At 38.3% G+C, this 19,661-nt stretch overlaps 1 protein-coding gene across 3 annotated transcripts in view; it reads right to left on the reverse strand.

Annotated features, from left to right (window-relative positions):
* Positions 1 to 4,676: 4,676 nt before the first annotated feature.
* FBXL13 (F-box and leucine rich repeat protein 13) overlaps positions 4,677 to 19,661 on the reverse strand; it is a 333,413-nt gene continuing 318,428 nt past the window's right edge. For all 3 annotated transcript variants that reach the window (XM_056799508.1, XM_056799506.1, XM_056799507.1), the window contains one exon: positions 4,677 to 5,111. In XM_056799508.1, coding sequence (XP_056655486.1) covers positions 4,925 to 5,111 — 187 coding nt within the window. In that variant the 3' untranslated portion in view covers positions 4,677 to 4,924. The remainder of the gene's footprint in view (positions 5,112 to 19,661) is intronic.

Consider the following 19,661-nt stretch of genomic DNA (forward strand, 5'->3'; position numbering starts at 1 on the left):
GCGGCTTATAAGACCTTAGGGCTGCCGTGGCTTTTATCTCTTTTATCTCATTGTCCTTAAGTTTTTCTTATATTTCCTTCAGTTGTTTTGTTATTTTATCTATGACAATGTTCTTGTCATCTGCCTGTCTGTCTTTTTCCCCTTGATAAACATAACTAGCTGTTCTTTTGAGTTCTTCTAAGCCCATTGTGCACCAATTTGGGCAATAGTTCTAAAAAATTTTCTTACAGAGGGGCAGGCATTCTTTATGAATTGCCTTCAAATATGGCCAATATGATCTTCTGTAAGAATGCCCATGTCAATCCATTTCTATGCAGAATCTATAAGCCTATTTAAAAATGTTCCTGGTGTTTCCCCTACCTTAGCCTTAGTCTTTCAAATTTTGACCATGTGTCCAAGTGTTTTGAATTAGCCTTCATAACTCCTAAGATGGATTCCCTGGCCTTTCCCAAATATCGGTAAGCCTTCACAGAATTCATCTCAAGTTGTGGATCTTCCATGGGCCATGGAGTGAAATCAGCATTGTTGTTTGTCTGCTCACTGAATTGTTTTTCCCTCCTAGTTTGTCCATCAGTAATTCAAAATTGTGAAAATCAGGGTCAAAGATTCTAATCACCTTCTTAAAATTATGGATCATGCCTATGGGTTCTTCAAATTTGGTGGTTCATTTCTTTCTCATGTCTAAATCAGTTTGGCTAAAATTCTTGTGCAGTTCAAGATGTAGTATTCCCACATCAGGGAATACATAAGGGACATCTCGGAGGGGAACATTGTTGCAGGAGAGTTTTCCAAGGTCTGGTAGCTTGGTAGGTACTTGTTGACTTTCAGCACCCCTTACTCTATTTCTTGTGATACCATTCCTTTATCCATACTCAATTCCATATATTTTGTTTCCATGTTCTCAAGATTAGCTTGCAAATCCAGAATCAGTTGTTTAAGTTCATTATTTTCTAGATGTAACAATGCAATCACATTTACTTTCTTAATAAATACCATTAAAACCTTTCTCAGATAATAAAGACATACTAGTAGTATGATTATTAATGGTAAATACATCAAAGCTCTTCTTACAGTCATATTGAAGAATGGTCTTAAAATGATAAAATCCAGAAATTCATGGAAAAAATCTGGTATAAATACCAGGAAAAATTCAGGTACTAAGGACAGATAATAATAAAAAAAAAATCTCCATCTTGTTATACTCAGGCTCAGATGGAATCCCCTGAGTAAACAGTACTTCCTCTGATAAACAAAAGTTTTTATTAAGCCCTGACACTTTAAAAATCAAATTAACTAATATATATATATGTATATATATACACACACACACACACACACATATATATATATATATATATCTGTAGGAATGTACAACTGAAGAAAGAAGAAAAAAGAAAAAAAATTAAGCCCTTTTTTTAAAAGACTTTGAGCTATGGGTCTTTTTGTCCCTTGGCAGCTACCATCCGCAAAGTTCTAATGGATGCCTAAGCCTCCTCTCTAAACCCAAAAGTTCTAATGAGGATTAGAATGGCTACTAGCCTTCGGCAATAAGTTAGTTCTTCAGGTTCTTGTCCAATTGGCTGGATAACTGAAAAAAAAAAACTTGTTAGTAAAAAGGGACCAAGGTGTTAATTTAGCTTAGGGAACTATCTAGATACCCAACTGTGTTTATGGTATCTCGGCTGTTACTAGTAAAAGTAAAGCAGATGCTTACTTTCACTCACTGAGCCAGAAATGTGCAAGGCCCTGAAACCAATGAGATATTTAGATATATAAAAAATAGCTCTTTAATTAAAAATAAATTAGGAGGTGAGGATTAGGAACAGATAATACAATAAATTTACTTCTAAATTTCTTCTCCTCCCACCTTGGCTACATTTTGTTGCAAGACAAAACTCTTCAATTTCTTGAAGCTAGCTGACACACCCCCTGATCTAATTAAATCATCCCCCCAAAAATCTCTCTAACATCTGCCTGGCTAAAATCCTCCTTTTACTCCCAAAATTTGGGTTTCAAGGGTTCATTAACAGTGGCTTAGAATGACAGAGCTCATCCTGCAGGGTTTGACCCTGGGTTGGACCCTAAAGCCCAACCTTACTTAAAATAAAGCCCAGGCAAGTTGGCACACACTCACAGACATCAGGAATAATCAGATCTACTCCAAACTGTTCTTCAGCTGATCAGGAACCGCAGGGAAGGATTGAAGGGTTGTTCTTTGTTCTCCCAAACAGCTGAGATAGGAAAAGCTCCTAGAAGCAGCTCTTCTTCCCTCTGCTTGGGTAGGACCATGGTCTCAGTGCCAGTCTAAGACCAAGATCCAGGACCAAGTGACTGTTGTTAATCAGTTAACCCTTCTTCCTGCTCCCCTAGCTTCTAGAATACTTTCTCCAAAACTCTTTGGCATGTGCCAATGTCAGTTCTTTAAAGCCAACTTTTCATCTCTTAAAGCCAACATTTCTTCTCTCTCTAATATCCCTATTACAAGTGGAATAAAGGAGCAAATGGACAAAAAGGAGGATAAATTGGAAAAGGAAGTGTTTGGAAGCAAAACATTTGGGAATGGGAAATGCCAAAAAGGGAGGGGAAAAGGGTAAACAAGAAAATAAGATGGAAACACATAATTAGTGGCCATAATTGTGAATTTAAACAAACTCATCCATAAAATGGAAAAGGATAGAAAAGTGAATTGAAAACCAAACTTTCACAATATGTTATCTACAAGAAATAAATTTGAAGCCGAGAGATACACACAGAGTTAAAGTAAGGGACTAAAGCAGAATCTATTATGTGAAGCTAATGTAAAAAAAGTAAAGCAAGGGTAACAACAATGGTCACAGATAAAGCAAAAGTGAAAATTAATTTAAAGAACAGCCATTTCCTAATTGGCAGTATTCAGATAAAGTAACTCAAACTATTTATTTGTCATATAAAGATATGCTCTAAGATGTTAATAGTTTAGAATTTTAATAATGGTATTCTAATAATAATAGTATTAATGATAATTGTTTAATAATAGTAATTTAAAATACTAATAATAATTAGAGGAAATCACATCAAAATGATTCCAGTTTCACCTCATACCCATTAGGTTGACAAAGTTGACAAAAATGAAACTTCTGGAGGGAATACAGGAAAACAAATATATTAATATAATATTGGTGGAGCTGTGAACTGGTTGAGACATTGTGGAAAGCAGTTTCAAACTATGCTTCAAAAGCTATTAAACTCTGTGTACTTTTTGACCCAGTGATACTACTACTACTTTTTTTTCAGTGGCAAAGAAATAGAATTTGATGGGGGACTCATCAGTTTGTGAATGGCTGAAAAATCATACAGTATGAATTAATGGAATATTTACTTTCCCTAAGAAATAACGGAGGGGACAGTTTCAGAGAAATAAGAAAAAACTTTCATCAATTGATGCAGAGAATGAGTTATGCTATAACAACAAAACTCTAAAGCCAAACATTGAAATAATTAAGAATTCTGAACAGAGAATTCACCAAAGGTGACTTCAGAAGATTCTTGATACTTCCACCTCCCAACCAAGAAGTGAGAAATTCAAGAGCATAGAATGCAATATATTCATTTGGATATGACCAGTGTGGTGATTTTTTTCTTTTTATCTTCACTATATATTTTTTGTAATAAGGATTTCTTGCTCTGTTTGTTTTGCTTTCTTGATGGGACATAGCGTAGAGGTGGAAGAAGAGTAGGCAAATCTTATTTGGAAAAAAATTCAATTTAAGAGATTTCTAGAAAAAAATGCTACCTCCATTACTTACTTAATACTTTGCACAATTCACTTAATTTCCCCCTTGAATGAACCTCAATTTGTTGATCTGAAAAATTAGTCTGGACTGGATGGACTCTGAGGCATAGAACTTCTGGGTGATTTGCATATTGTCTTTTTATCAAATAAATATTCATGTAAAAATAAATATAAGAGCTCAGTGTAGTGCCTGGCACATAGTAGGCACCTTCAAATAGTATAGCTTGCAATCTGCAAGATTTCCCTTGACTTACTATCCTTATTTTCCTCTCATTCAGAAGTGTCATTTATCACCTCTTTTTAAAAAGGCAAAATCAATACTTAATATTTGGCGTTTATTCTCAAAGATAGCAAATTAGTGAGTTCTACTTCTTCAGGAGTCCAAGAGTCTCCTTTTTCAGTGGTGCTGGAATTCTCCCCACCTATCCCAAATCACATCCTCTTTTCATCCACACGCACGGATACAATCTTCCCAGATTGTAGCAGCAGAAAGTTCATTGTCCTGAAGTCAGTTGGTGACAGGCCTCTTTAGGCTGGTCCTGAGACCATGAGCCAGTGTTTAGAACCATCTTTCCAGTGGGTAGACCTGCCCAGCGGAGTTTGTGCTGTACTGGCATGGTGGGAAGGGCTGAACCTAGGATGCCATTGGTATATGGAATCCCCTCTATGGGGCAGATCTAATTTTCTTAAAGGGCTGGCTAAGGCACCACGGTTAAATGACTTGCCCAGGGCTAGTGAGCCAGTATGTATCAGAGGTGAGACAGGAACCCAGGTCTTCCTGCTTCTAAAACAGGCTATTATATCAGCTGCACGTCTGAAAACACGGGGCTACCTTACACCGTAAGACAAAAACAAGACTGAAGTGGAGGGACAAAATTACACCTTCATGGGCAGAACAATGAGCTGACTTTGCTTATATATTTCTTTATTTATTATTATAGATTAAGATGAACCAGTAATGACTTTAGGAATTATAGCTGGAACAAGAAACTGAAGCTAAATCACTACTGCCTCTTTAAGGAAACATTGTTAATGAGGTCCAACTAATAAAAATACTTTTTCCAAGCAAACAAAAGTGATTCAAGGAACACGTTAATTCTAGGTTGGTTGATGTTATTCTTTGATTTTGGAGGCATCTTGTAATGCAGAAGATTAATTGCTGAATGCATTTTCTATATCCTCCGAACCTTCCAGTGATGACTTTCTTTTCTTTGTATACAAGACTTTAATTCTGTCGTGGTAGATGGTGCCTTTGTAATCATAGCCAAACCAAAAGGGGGGATCTTCAGTACTGTGTTCACTGTGCTGAACATGAGATGAAATGCGGTAATCTGCTTCCCTACAACAGAAAGCGTCATTAGTTGATAACAGCAGTTCTCACGAGGGCAAAATCTTTAACTAGATCAACTTCCAAGGAACCTCTATGGGAGCTTCCTCGGGTTTTGGCAACCAGTTAGGACCAACATCCCTTTTGTCATGCCTAGGAACGTCACTTGCTATGACAAGGTCCTATCTGGCGGCTGACGCAGCAGCCGTGCATTTGTAACTCCCTCCCCCTTTCTCCCCCACTCCAGTGCTGGCATTAATATGTTGGAAGATGAAGACGGCATATCTTGGTCATTGGGTCTGTCATCAGATTGATAAAAATCTATAAAGACTGGATGTGTAATCTGGAACTTCCACTCAGTCATTTTTACCAGAGAGTACCATTGGGGGAATAGGTATAAAATAGGTATAAAAGAGTGGGACACTCCAGGCATGCCTGAATCCTCCCCCTCTGGCTATTCAGAGAGATAGAGACAAAGAAGATGAATGAATGGAAACTCATTTATTGAATGTTTAAGGTGACACAAACAACAAAGACAAGAGGCTCTGCTCCCAAGGAGCCGGCAAATGGAATAAACAGAATTCTACAGGATGCATGCAAACCCCCCTCTAGTCCTAAAGATGCTTTCGGGAGTAATGCTCAACTTCCACACTTGGTATCATCCTTAGAATCTGTGCAGAAAAGGGTAGAATCTGAGCCAAAGTTGCCTGGGATAATCAGCATATGATTAGCATCCGATTTTAAATGGGACTGTCCCCCCCCCCCCCCCCTGTGTGCAAACAGAGGGAATCATGGGAAAGCCACACAGCACAAGGTGGACCAGGGGTAAAGTGACCCTTCCTTAATAACTACTCAAGATGAAAGCATTTCTGAAAAACCCTTACACATTTTCCCTTTCCCTCCTGACCTCTAAGCTCACCTTCCTTCCTTCCTTGCTTAGTCTTTCACTAGCTACTCTACTACTCTCTTCTCTCACAACAAAGCGTGTCAGTCCGGGCGGTCAGTTCTTTGGAGGAGACCCTCCTTCTCCCTTGCCCACATCACTGTTAGCAATCGCTTTCTTCCCCTCCAAGCCCCAAACAACTCCACTGTCTTCTCCTTCAAAAAGCGGCAGCCGCCTGCCTCCGTGTCCTAGGCTGGGCCTCGTGTCAGACCAGTGCAGGAATGAAAGAAGACCCCTCCCCACCATTCCGACCATTCCGTTTGTTCTTGACAAAAGGTTTCCTTGGCTGTACCCAGAGAAGACTAGTCAAAGCAAAGGCAGGCATTGAGAATCCCTGGAGTGGATTGATCCAGGTAAAGCTCCCACTGGGATTCACCAGCCATGCTTCCTAGAGCACGTCCAGTTCCTGGCGGCTGCTCTGCATTCAGGTCATGAGCCAGCTTTATTCTTAGCTGATAAGGAGGGATGTCAACAGTCTTAGCCTTTAGCGCTCTGAACCAACCAAGTTTCAGAGGCATTGAGGAAATGAGACATTCATCTCAGTACCTTTTAAGGGAAAACTAGCCTAAGCTGCATGGGACGAGTAATCCTGATCCAACCACCCCCCCTCAGAAGACGCAGCCATCCAAGCACCTTCTCCAGTTTCCCTCACCCACAAAACCCTCTTGGGATCACCATTCCTTCTTTCCCCTTTTCTCAGAGGAAGTGAAGGGACTTTTTTGGTTATGGCCAATGATCCCCTTACATGTACTCTTGATTTCTATTGCATTCAGCCTCCTTAAGTTCTTCGTTCAAGCAATGAATTTCCCTACAAAGTATGCCTCTCCAGGGACTTCTTGGTGATTGCCAACAAGCACACTCAGGTCTCAATTCTTTTTTCTTTAAAGGCGCTCTCTTCTTAATCCCCCCAAAGGGTATCCACTTATTCCTTTGACTCTTCTGCCTCTTTCATTTGTTGCCATATCATAGCTCCCTTTTAGGGTCAAACATTTAGACAAATTATGCAGTTAGTGTCTAGTCTTTATCTATGGTAGTGTTAACTCTCCACATTCTAGTTATCTTCCCTGACAGGATTAAAATTGCTCAGAGGGCTCAGAGCCAGACCTGGATTGGGAGATCCCTAGGCTCCCTGCTGTGGGACTCTGGGCAAGTCACATAATCCCAGTTGCCTGGCCTTTACCACTTTTGGAACTTAGAGCACTTCCAAGACTCTCCACTTTCCTAATTATTCTCCTCTTCTTCACTATCTACTTCTTTCCTTCTTGACCTCTTAAGATGAGTGTTCACCTACTCTGCTCCCGCCCATCCTTTCTTTATAATCTCTCTCAGCAGTCTCCCATGGCTGTAATAATCACTTCTACATAGTTGACTTGAAAATATGTGGCTCCAACCCCATTCTCAGCTCCCATCCCTTCTCTCTAGCTCTTAGAGCATCTCTACCCAAATGTAGCAGAAACCCATCAAACTCATCACATCCTAAAGAAACTTTATTATCTTTTCCTAGAAAACCTGCTTGTTGCATCATTATTCCTGTAAATTCCATCCCCATTCAGCTTTTCTCCTATATTCAAAATCCTGGAGGTTAGATTTAAGTTTTCCCTAAACCTCACCGATCAACGTCCAATTAGTTACTAACTCTGGTATATTCCACTTCTGCTCCCAAATATAGGCCATTGTCACCTGCCTGGATTACTGGAATGGCCTCTAAATATTTTCCTCCTTCTACTCTCTCCCCAAATCACTATCAGACATATCAGTTTCAAAACTCTTTGACCCAATAATCCAGTCCTTCTATAATCTGATACCACCCTCCATCACCAGCCCAGTAGAGCAGAAAGAGCACGAGACTTGGGCCCAGAAGATCAAGATTCGAATCCTGGTTTCAAAACTTGCTCTGTGATCATGGACAGGTCAATGCAAAGACTCTGTTCCCTCATCTATAAAATGAAGATAATATTAGTTATACTATTTGGTATGAGCCATAAAGCACTATTGTGTGAATTGTCATTATTGCACATTATTTCCCTTCATATCCATATTCGTATCTCCTAGAGAGGCTCTTATATGGCTTTTCTAAGTACCTTTATACCCCTTACTGCCTCTCCCATGTTATCTCCTCCAGAAATATTCCCCTGACCTCTCCCTCCCCCATCAGAAATGACTGTCTCCCAACGACTTTGCATGTTATTTTATTTATGCCTCTCTGTACTCATTAGCTCCTATTCGAGTTATTTACCTATATTCCACCTCCCCCGACCAGGCCATAATCTCCAAGAGGGCAGTAATCATACTATATCCAACCATGGTACCTCCCTCCTTCCCCCTCCTGTCTAAAACTAGGATGCTGCACAGTTACTGCATAGTGTTTTTTGGATTGCAGACAGAGGCAGAACTTGTCAGAAAGAAATAAGCAACCTGATAACACGTCCCAAGTGTTACGCTCCCTACCAAATGTTCCCTCAGACTAGAGCTGGGGTGTCAAACTCAAATGCAAACAGATCCTTGCAGGCACGTACTGCCCAAGAAAACCACAAATCAGCAGCATCTCTGTTGTACTATATTTTTGTCTTGTTAAATGCTTCCCAATTTATCTGGTTTGACTGCACCTAGCACTTTTGTGACACCTCTGGTCCAGAAGACCAGCACTAACTAATAAAGAAATTAAAAGCATGTGCTCTGGAAGAGCTGGTACCTGGAAATAAGTGTAGGGTTGGAAAAACGCCATGTGGTGCTGCCATTTGAACGTGACACTTCCCTACAGGTAACTTAATGCCCTGTGAATGTTACCCATGGTGACTGCATGACTGCTCGCAGATTGAGGAGCCTGTCATAACCACACATTGGGATTTAACCACATATTGGGATTTCTGACAAATAGCCACTGAAATATAATCAATATAGTGATATTGGGGAAAAAGAATTTTCAAGACATACATTTTTGTCTCAATTATACTATTTCACTAGAAAATAAAATACACATAGTTATCTAGCTTAATAAAAAGGCAACAAAAGCACTGTTAATTCAGATCCTACTTAATTCACTGTGTTTTGGCTTATATATTTCAGCTCGTGCAAAGAGTACAAAAGTTTAAGGAGTGGTGTTAGTTAAAGCCATTGTTTAACTATACGAACTTAGGGCTCTGAGCCATAAATTCCCTGTGGGCTGAGACTTGGCATACTAGGGCCTTCTCTTTAGAGAAAGATTTTATTCCAGATTGGAAAACCATAAATTCACAGTGGGGGAATATAGTTTTTTCATGCTGTAAAAATGAAAGAGAGTGTTTAAAATGCTTTTCTAAGTTTTTAACTATTTACAAGATCATTGTGTATTTTTTAACTAAGTTCCTGAATCCAAATAAGATTGGAATGATAGTGACTTTTATTTTTATCTCTTTTTAAGACTTATTTTCTTCCCCTGACTTCTTTCTGTTACATTTGATATTGTTGAGAATCCCATAATTTTCAATTTATATTTTATAGAGCATCTTAACTTTAGGGCCTCTCTCAATATGTCATCAAGGTATAACGGATCTCAGGTATGACAAATACTGTTGCAAGGGTCCCCTCAATATATTAGCAATAAATATTATTAAGTAACAACCATGTGCAAGGCAATGTGCAAATTTCTCAGGATACAAAGAAGAAGAAAGACACGGGACTCCGAGTTCTTCCAAATTTTCCGCCAAACAACTTTAAAATAATACTTCAAAATGAATTCTAGAATGGCAAAATCAATAAAAGAACAGGATGAAATAACTTCAAGACCAAGACAACTTAGAAATTTGGCAGACAATGCCTATCTCACTGGGATGAAAGTGAAGTACAGTCCAACGCAAGCCATGCCAATATTGGTTGTGCCCCAGCAATCCAGCAGCAGGCCTTAGGGGTAACAGCTAGGAGGTGAGGAGCAACTTCTGGAGCTCCAAGTCCACAGATGATAAGGGGGTCAGATAATTGGTAAAAAGGAGATTACTGGGCACCTTTTGCTGAAACTGAGGATCATAGTTTCAGGCTAAGTAGGAGCACTAACAGGAACAGAAACCTTGGTCACAGTTCCAAGGTAGAAAAGAATGCTTGTGTGATCAATCACAGACAAGAGCACAGGCCAGGAGACAAGTGACAAAAACTGTCTTTAAATCATACTAAAAATACAAAATTTGAGACAGTGTCCAATCCATCCTAGGAGCATAGCCCAACTTCAACATAAAGATAAAAGTCAAGAAATATGTTGGAAAATGAGCAAATGAGAAAAAAAAAGAACCTACCCATACAGAATATAAATTGGTCTCAGACCCAAAAAGAATTCCTGAAAGAGCTAAAAAAAGGATTTCATATACAGAGAGGTATAGGGAAAAAATGGAGAAAGAAATGAAGGCTATGCAAGACAATAATAAAGTCAACATTCTGGAAAAAAGGCACAAAAATGCTGAAAAAATAACATCTTAAAAAAAACAGAATAGTCCAAATGGTAAAAGAGACACAAAAATTCTGAAGACTTTAGAGAAATCTTCAAAAAGCAGAATTGGCCACATGGAAAAATATATGTAAAATCCCCTGAAGAAAAGAACTTTTTAAGAAGTACAACTGACCAAATCAAAAAGGAGGTACAGAAGCTCACTGAAGAAAATTTTTTTAAAATTAGATTTAGGAATTATAAGCTAATGATTTCATGAGACAGAAAAATACAACAAAACAAAATCAAAGGAATGAAAACAATAGAAGAAAATGTGAAATATCTCATTGGAAAAAACAACTGACATAGAAAATAAACCAAGGAGGTATAACTAAGCATTATTTTACTACCTAAAAGCCATGATGAAAAAAAAAAGAGTGACATGCCATATTTCAAGAAATTATCAAAGACATCTGATGTGATATATTATTGAATCAGAATATAAAATGGGTTTCACTGATCACTTCCTGAATGAGATCTCAAAATGAGAACTCCCAGGAATATTGTAACCAAATTCCAGAGTTCCCAGGTGAAGGATAAAATACTAGAAACATCCAGAAAGAAATAATTCAAACATTGTGGAGCCACAATGATTTAGCAGCTTTTTCATTAAAGGATCAGAGGGCTTGGAATATGATACTCTGGTGGGAAATGAAGCTAGGATTATAAATAAGAATCACCTAACCAGAAGAACATTCATTCCCCTCCCAGAAGTAATTCTGACTTTCAAGATATCAACACTATGCCCCAATGTTAGTACCTTCATCCATTCCCACCCTCATTTTAGCTCCCTTTTGTGTTATTTTCCCCAAATTGAGTGTGTATTATTTGAGAGTCAGGATTGTCTTTTTTCTTCTTGTATTTGCATTTCAAGTGCTCAGCACAGTGCTGGCACATATAATCACTTAACTAGTGTTTGCTGCCTTCCATTTGTTAGTTGCCTCAATGTAATGATGTTGAGAAAGATAATGATGATAGTTCTGATAAGTTATAGACAAATTATCTTTAAGGAGCCCAGATTTGTTGATCAATGTAAATTATACAACAAAACGGTAGAAAGTAGAACACATCATTTTGGATTACAAAAATTTAGTACCTACTAAATATCTAATAAGATAAAATATTTTATAAATACAAATGATAAATCCTTATGTTTTAAACAGAGGACTCAAAGTGTTATTGAAAGTTCAGTGCAATTATTGCCACAATAATGCTGAAATAACATTGATCCATAAAAATTTAATAACAATATTTTTAGTGGATTTGTCATTCTAAAAAAATCCAACTTCAAATTACATGGAAAGAAAGACTTTTAAAATATAGAAACTTGGAGACGGAATCAAGATGGCTGCATAGAAGGAGCAGAAGTTCAGAACTCTGAAAACCCTTCCTTACCGATCACAAATTGAATGCTCCTAGGAGACTGAAAATCAAACCCAACAACAAGACAGAACCAAGGAACCCTCCTGCTGGACTCAATCCAAAAGGTATGCCCCCCCCCCACCCCACCCCCCACCCCCTGCCGCAAAGTTGGAATCCGAGGACACTCGAGTTTAAGGGGAAGGCAGAAGGAAGGTACCAGGACCCATCCCCCCTCACCTAGAGCGCTGGGCCTCCAGTGGCAGTGGGAACCTCTGGGCAGTCAAAGGCTCTGGTCTGGAGTGTGTACATTGCGGGCAGGGCAGTGCCAAGCTCAGAGCACCAAGCACAGACTGCAGGGAAGGAGCTGGAGTGGGAGCTGGCAGCCTGAGCCTTCCAGGAGATTTTTGGTCTCAGGGCAAACCTAGCCCAACACAGCTGAACTTAATCCCATCAAAAGTCTTCAGAACTCAGGGAAGCCTAGGCTGAAACACTGACTGCTGGACTTTGATCCAATCAAAAGCCTCCAGAGGACAGGGAAGGGCAAACTCCAATACTCCTCCCCCAGAGACTGCACCAAGAGATCTGACAAAGCTCCAAGGGGGAGACTGACAGAAAGCCCCCAAAACAAACAAAAAATGAGAGGAGCAAGAGCACAGACAAATATGGGGAGCAAAGAAGGGGTAAATATGAGCAAACAACAGAAAAAGAAGAAAGACATTACAATTGATATCTTATGCACAGGCAATGAACCAAGAACAAACAATACACAGGAGGATGCAAGTAATAAAACAAAAATCCCAGTAAATTTGACACAGGCTTTGGAAGAACTCAAAATGAAATTCAAAACACAACTAAGAGAGGTTGAAGACAACTGGGACCAGAATATAAAAACTAAGATAAGTCATCTGGAAACAGAAAATAGTGTTTGGAAAGCCAAAATAAACCAGCTTGAAAATGAGGCAAAGGAGATGAAAGACGAGGCTAAGAAGCTTAAATATGAGGCAAAGAAGATGCAAGATGAGGCGAAGGAGATGAAAGATGAGGTAAAGAGAATGAAAGATGACCTCCAAAGAAAATCAGACCAGAAGGAGAAGGATGACCAAAATGCCAGGGATGAAATCCAGTCTTTAAGAGCCAGAATACAACAACTAGAATCAAGTGACCTCACAAGGCAGCAGGACACTATAAAACAAAACAAAAAGGATGAAAAAATTGAGGAAAATATGAAGCATCTTATTCACAAAACAGACGATTTAGAAAAATCATTCAAGGAGAAACAATTTAAGAATCATTGGTCTACCAGAAGACCATGATAAAAGAAAAAGCCTGGACATAATACTACAGGAAATTATTCAGGAAAACTGCTCCGATATTCTGGAACAAAAGGGAAAAGTGGAGATTGAAAGAATCCACAGATCACCTCCTGTTCTTAATCCCCAACTGACAACACCCAGAAATGTTATAGCCAAACTCAAGAACTATCAGACCAAAGAAAAAATATTACAAGCTGCCATGAAAAAGTCATTCAGATACCATGGAACCACAGTGAGGATAACACAGGATCTGGCTGCATCCACACTGAAGAACCGAAAGGCATGGAATATGATATTCCAGAAAGCAAGGGAACTAGGTCTACAACCAAGAATCAACTACCTAGCAAAACTGACTATATTCTTACAGGGGAAAGTATGGTCATTCAACAAAATAGAAGAATTCCAAGCATTTGTAAAGAAAAGACCAAACCTGAACAGAAAATTCTATGCCCAAGCAAAGAACTCAAGAGAATCATGAAAAGGTAATTAAAAAAAGAGGAGAATAAGAAAAATGAAACAAAACAAAGAAACAAAAAACCCTTTTTTAAAAAAGACTCAATAAGTTAAGTTATATATCGCTATAAGAAAAGAGGTCATTGATAACTCTTAAAAACTATTGTTATATACATACATACATACACACACACACACACACACACACAACTAGAGCTAAAAAGAGAGATTAACACTAAAAGAAATGGGAAAAGAAACAAATGGAGTAAATTTATATATCACAAAGAAGCTCATGGCGGGAGGGAGGAGAACATCAATACACTGGAAGGGTAAAGAGATTGGAGATAGGAAATATTCAGGTCTTATGTGCATTGAAATTGACCCAAAGAGGGAAGAACAATCCAATCCATTAGGGCAGAGAATAGATTTATGCCTTATAGGGGAGTAGAAGGGTAACAAATGGACTGGTGGGGAGGGAAGAAGTATAACGGATGGAGAGGTTGGGGGATAGTTCTAGAAAGACTACAGGGAAAATAAGGGGGGGAACAAGAAGGGAGAGGGGTCAAAAGGGAAGTAAAATAAGGGTGGGAAATAGGGGGACTGATTAAAAACAAACATTGGTGTTGAAGGACATAGTGAAAGAAAAAAGGCAGGACCAGGAGTAGAAATCAAAATGTTGGGAAATACACAGCTAGTAATCATAACTCTAAATGTGAATGGAATGAACTCACCCATAAAATGCAAGCAAATAGCAGAGTGGATTAGAATCTAAAACCCTACCATATGCTGTTTACAAGAAACACACATGAGGAAGGTAGATACGCATAGGGTGAAATTTTTTACTGAATTAGAAAAAAACATAATAATAAAGTTCATTTGGAAGAACAAAAGATAAGGATATCCAGGGAAATTGTGAAAAAAAAAATGCAAAGAAAGAAGGACTTGCAGTCCCAGATCTCAAACTATACTATAAAACAGTGGTTATCAAAACAAATTGGTACTGGCTAAGAGACAGAAAGGAGGATCTGTAGAATAGACTTGGGGTAAATGATCTCAGTAAGACAGTCTATGATAAGCCCAATGTTCCCAGTTTTGGGGACCAAAACCCACTATTTGATAAAAAAAACTGCTGGGGAAATTGGAAGACAGTATGGGAGAGATTAGGTTTAGATCAATACCCCACACCCTACACCAAGATAAACTCAGAATGGGTGAATGACCTGAATATAAAGAAGGAAACTATAAGCAAATTAGGTGAATATAGAATAGTATACTTGTCAGATCTTTGGGAAAGGAAAGACTTTAAAACCAAGCAAGAGCTAGGGAAAAAATCACAAAATTTTAAATCAATAATTTTGATTACATCAAATTAAAAAGGTTTTGTAGAAATAAAACTAATGCATCCAAAATTAGAAGGGAAGCAACAAATTGGGAAATAATTTTCATTACAAAAACCTTTGACAAAGGTCTAATTACTCAAATTTATAAAGAGCTAAACCAATTATGCAAAAAATCAAGCCATTCTTCAATTGATAAATGGGCAAGGGACATGAATAAGCAATTTTCAGTTAAAGAAATCAAAACTATTAATAAGCAAATGAAAAAGTGCTCTAAATCTCTTATAATCAGAGAAATGCAAATCAAAACAACTCTGAGGTATTACCTCACACCTAGCAGATTGGCTAACATGACAGCAGAGGAAATTAATGAATGCTGGAGGGGATGTGGCAAAGTAGGGATATTAATGCAGTGCTGGTGGAGTTGTGAATTGATCCAACCATTCTGGAAGGCAATTTGGAACTATGCCCAAAGGACACTAAAAAACTGTCTGCCCTTTGATCCAGCCATAGCACTGTTGGGTTTGTACCCCAAAGAGATAATAAAGAAAAAGACATGTACAAAAATATTCATAGCTGCACTCTTTGTGGTGGCCAAAAATTGGAAAATGAGGGGATGCCCTTCAATTGGGGAATGGCTGAACAAATTGTGGTATATGTTGGTGATGGAATACTATTGTGTTCAAAGGAATAATAAAGTGGAGGAATTCCACAGAGACTGGAACAATCTCCAGGAATTGATGCAGAGTGAGAGGAGCAGAACCAGGCGAACCTTGTACACAGAGACTGATACACTGTGGTACAATCGAATGTAATGGACTTCTCCATTAGTGGCAATGCAGTGACCCTGAACAACTCGGAGGAACCTACGAGAAAAACCACTATCCACATCCAAAGGAAACACCATGGGAGTAAAAACACCAAAGAAAAACAACTTCTTGAATACATGGGTTGAAGGGATATGGCTGGGGATGTAGACTCTAAATGAACATCCTAGTGCAAACAACATGGAAATAGGTTCTGATCAAGGACACCTGTAATACCCAATGAAATTGCGCATTGGATGTGGGAAGGGTGGGTGGAGGGGAGGGAGGGAAACTATGTGATTATTGTAACCAAGGAATAATGTTCTAAATTGACTAAATAAACTAATTCAAATAGGGGAAAAAATAGAGACTTAAGGGAAAACAATAAATATACTTAGTGACAGGACAAGATATATATCATCATTGCTGTTTTCCTTGCCAAAAAATTATCTCAGAGATGCTTTTAATAAAACAACAGAAAATATGCTTAGGTCCCAATAATCTTATTCGGTTACAAAAGCAATCATTTTATCTTATAAAATAGTCCACAGAATATTAAATACAAATTTGATAATAAGACTAGTCATTTGTCTTGGACTCTCCCTATCTAAATTCATCAAAATGTTGAGAATTGAGAACAAGTTAACAACAATCAGCTTATACTTACATAAAGCATTTTGTGGTCCATTCTATCACCTTATGAAGTAAGTAATGCAAAAATTATTATCCTCATTTTAGAAATGAGGTAATTAGCTGATTTGGCGGGAAGTGATTTGCTCTTTCTACAAAACCAAACTCTCTAACAGTGGCTTTAGAAGGATCACTGTTGAAAAAAATACACAAAATTTGTAGGTATAGACCCACTATGTGATTTAGTAAGCATAAGCCAAATGACCTTCAATATTCCATATTTATTACTCTTTTCCTAGATTTCTCTGTCTAATTGTTAAGTAATAAATCGGTAGATTCCAAGTATAATATAAGAAAAATTCTTATCTTTTGGTAATCATAAACAAGTCTCTTATCTTCCTGAAGTACAGAAAGTACTCTTTCTATGTGAGTAGAAGACTGAAAGCAAGAGGCATCAGTTTTCTTCTGGCCCTATTATGCTTCTCATTGTAGCACTCTCTCTCCTCTCTCTCTCCTCTCTCTCTGTCTCTCTGTCTCCTCTCTCTCTGTCTCTCTCTCTAACACACACACACACACACACACACACACACACACACACACACACACACAACTTTCCAGAGGATACATGGTATAGGATAAGGAATACTAGCTTTAGAAACAGAAGACATAGGCTGTCATCTAGGCTCTGCCACTTTCAGTGTTAAGTACTTTGAGCAAATTGCTTTAGCACACTTTCCCAGATTTGTAAATTGGGAGTGATGGCACCTTTCCTCCTAGGAGTATTATGAGGATCAAGTCATTCTGTGGAAGCAAAATCCACCCTACTGTTTTCTAGACAACTCAGATTTGTCAATAGTCCTGGCTCTGCCACAAATAAGAGCATTACTATGGTGACTCGTGTGCAAAATGAAGGGCCTAGATTAGATGACCTCAAAAGCCCTTTCCACCTTAACATTCTACTTTAAGAGGCTAATGCTTCTAAAGCTCAAGTTTAAAGAAAATTTTGGATACTGTAGGAAATAGAGAAAACAATTAGAGGAACTCTTCCAACATTCCCCTCCAAATAACTTTGAAATAACACTTCAAATCAAATTTGTGAGTGGCAGAGTCAAAAAAAAAAAGGTCAGAGTGAAACATTTTCCTAGTCCAAACCAACTTAGGAAGTCAGAAAGAGATCTGTGACAGGGTAGTGGACGCTGATTCAGAACTCTAATGAATAATATACATCAGTGGTGGGACTAGATAGTGGCAACAGAAGTAGAAACAGCTTTAGGAGTTCTCAGTCCAGGGATGGTAAAGGGATCTGGCAAGTGGTCAGAAAGAGATTACAAGGGATCCCTGTGCTAGCATTGGATAAAAAACCAAATGCTGTTTGTCATTACCACTGCAATGTTCCAGGCCATCACCTCTACTCACTTTTTGGTCATAGTTCAAAGGCAAGAAGGGGCACTTTGGGGAGAAGGGGCCCTGAAAAGAAATACCATTTGCAATCTCAAGGAATTAGGATCCTTCCTGATTAAAGATCAGAATGCATACCAGAAGAACAGTGACTATACCTTCCTAGATAAGACCTTAAAAGCACTAAACACTTCCAAGTCCCTGGAATTATACCTAAAAATAGCAATATGGAAAAGCCTGAAATTGGGGACAGTGCCTCCTTCCTCCAATGCTTCTGCTGGTAATTAGTTCTAACTTTATGTTAAAAGTTCAAAATAGAGAAATAAGATGAAAAAATGAGCAAACAGTAGAAAAGAACCTGACTATAAAACCCTGCCATGGTGACAAGGAAGAACAAGACATAAATTCAGAAGAAATAATAAATTTAAAATGGTCACAAAGTCTTGAAGAAAAATTGTGAAGTGGACACAAGACCCACAAGATTTCTTGAAGAGTTAAAAATGATTTTTCAAATCAAGTAAGAGTGGTAGATGGAAAATTAGGTCAAATGAGAGCAAAGGAAGAAATTTTTGAAAAAGCAATTAACAATTTTGTAAAAGAGGCACAAAAACATGCTGAATAAAATAACTTAATAGAATTGGTTAAATGGAAAAAGTTACAAAACATCACTGATGAAAAGAATTCATTAAAAAGTATGATTGGTAAAATGGGAAAAAAGGTACAAAAGCTCACTGAAGAAAAACATCTTCTTAAAAATAAGAACTGGGTAAATGGAAGCTAATGATTCCACAAGATATCAAAAAACAATAAATAAAGCTAAAGAAATTAAAATAAATATATAAGAAAATAAAAAGATTTCACTGAAAAAATAGTTGATCTAGAAAATAGATCAGGGAGAGATAATAAAAATGCCATGATAAAAAAAAATCTATCCACTTGCAGATGAATTCAGAGTGCATGTTGAGGCATACTTTTTTTACTTTATTTTTCTTGGTGTTTTAGGGGGCAGTGTCTGTGGTTTTTTTTTCAAAATGGTTAATATGGAAATGAGTTTTGCATGACTTCATATATCTTCCCCAATTTACACTCCCTTCTATCAGCCCCCACCCACTTCTCTTATCCCTTTTCTCCTTCCACTTTCTTGTAGAGAAAGATACCTTTCTCTGCTCAATTGAGTATATATGTTATTCACTCTGAGCAAATTCTGATTAGAATAAGGTTCAGTTGTTCTCCCCACCTCAATCTCCCCCTCTAATCTAAATGCTCTTTTGTGTCTCTTTTATGTAAGATAATTTACCCCATTATTCTTCTCCCTTTCTCCTTCTCCCAAAGCATTTGGCTTTCTCACCACTTTTTTTTCTTTTTTAGATATCATATCATCATATTCAACTTACACCAGTACCACCTATGTATATTCCTTCTAGTAGTAGTTGTCTCTCGGTAACTGAGAAGGATGATTGTCTTTGTGCGTTTTCATCTATGGTGTACCCTCATGTGACTTTGAAGTCCAAGATAGATGAGTGTGCACAAAGACACTTGTGCGTGAAAGAGATTTAAGTGGAAAAGTCATTGCACAGAGACAGTCCCACTCTCTCGGTGCTGGAAGCCTGGGTCCAGTGGCATGAAAAGTCGTTACACCTGGAGACTTCCTCAGCTGCATTGGATGGCCGTGTTGTCCTTTGTGCTCCAACACGCCCTAAGCACTCCACAGTGCCTTGCTGCATCGCCATCTCAGCCGTTGAACCTTCTTATTGGTTTCTTCCATCTGTTCAGCCGAAGCAGTCTTCACATGCTGGGTGAGCAAAGCCCTGGTTCACCAGGGGTCGACGACCCGATGGCTACCCTCACAAGGTTTAGCTGGCCTGTC

The sequence above is a fragment of the Monodelphis domestica genome, chromosome 5 (genome assembly GCF_027887165.1).
Source record: "Monodelphis domestica isolate mMonDom1 chromosome 5, mMonDom1.pri, whole genome shotgun sequence".
In the NCBI taxonomy this organism is placed as follows: Eukaryota; Metazoa; Chordata; class Mammalia; order Didelphimorphia; family Didelphidae; genus Monodelphis; species Monodelphis domestica.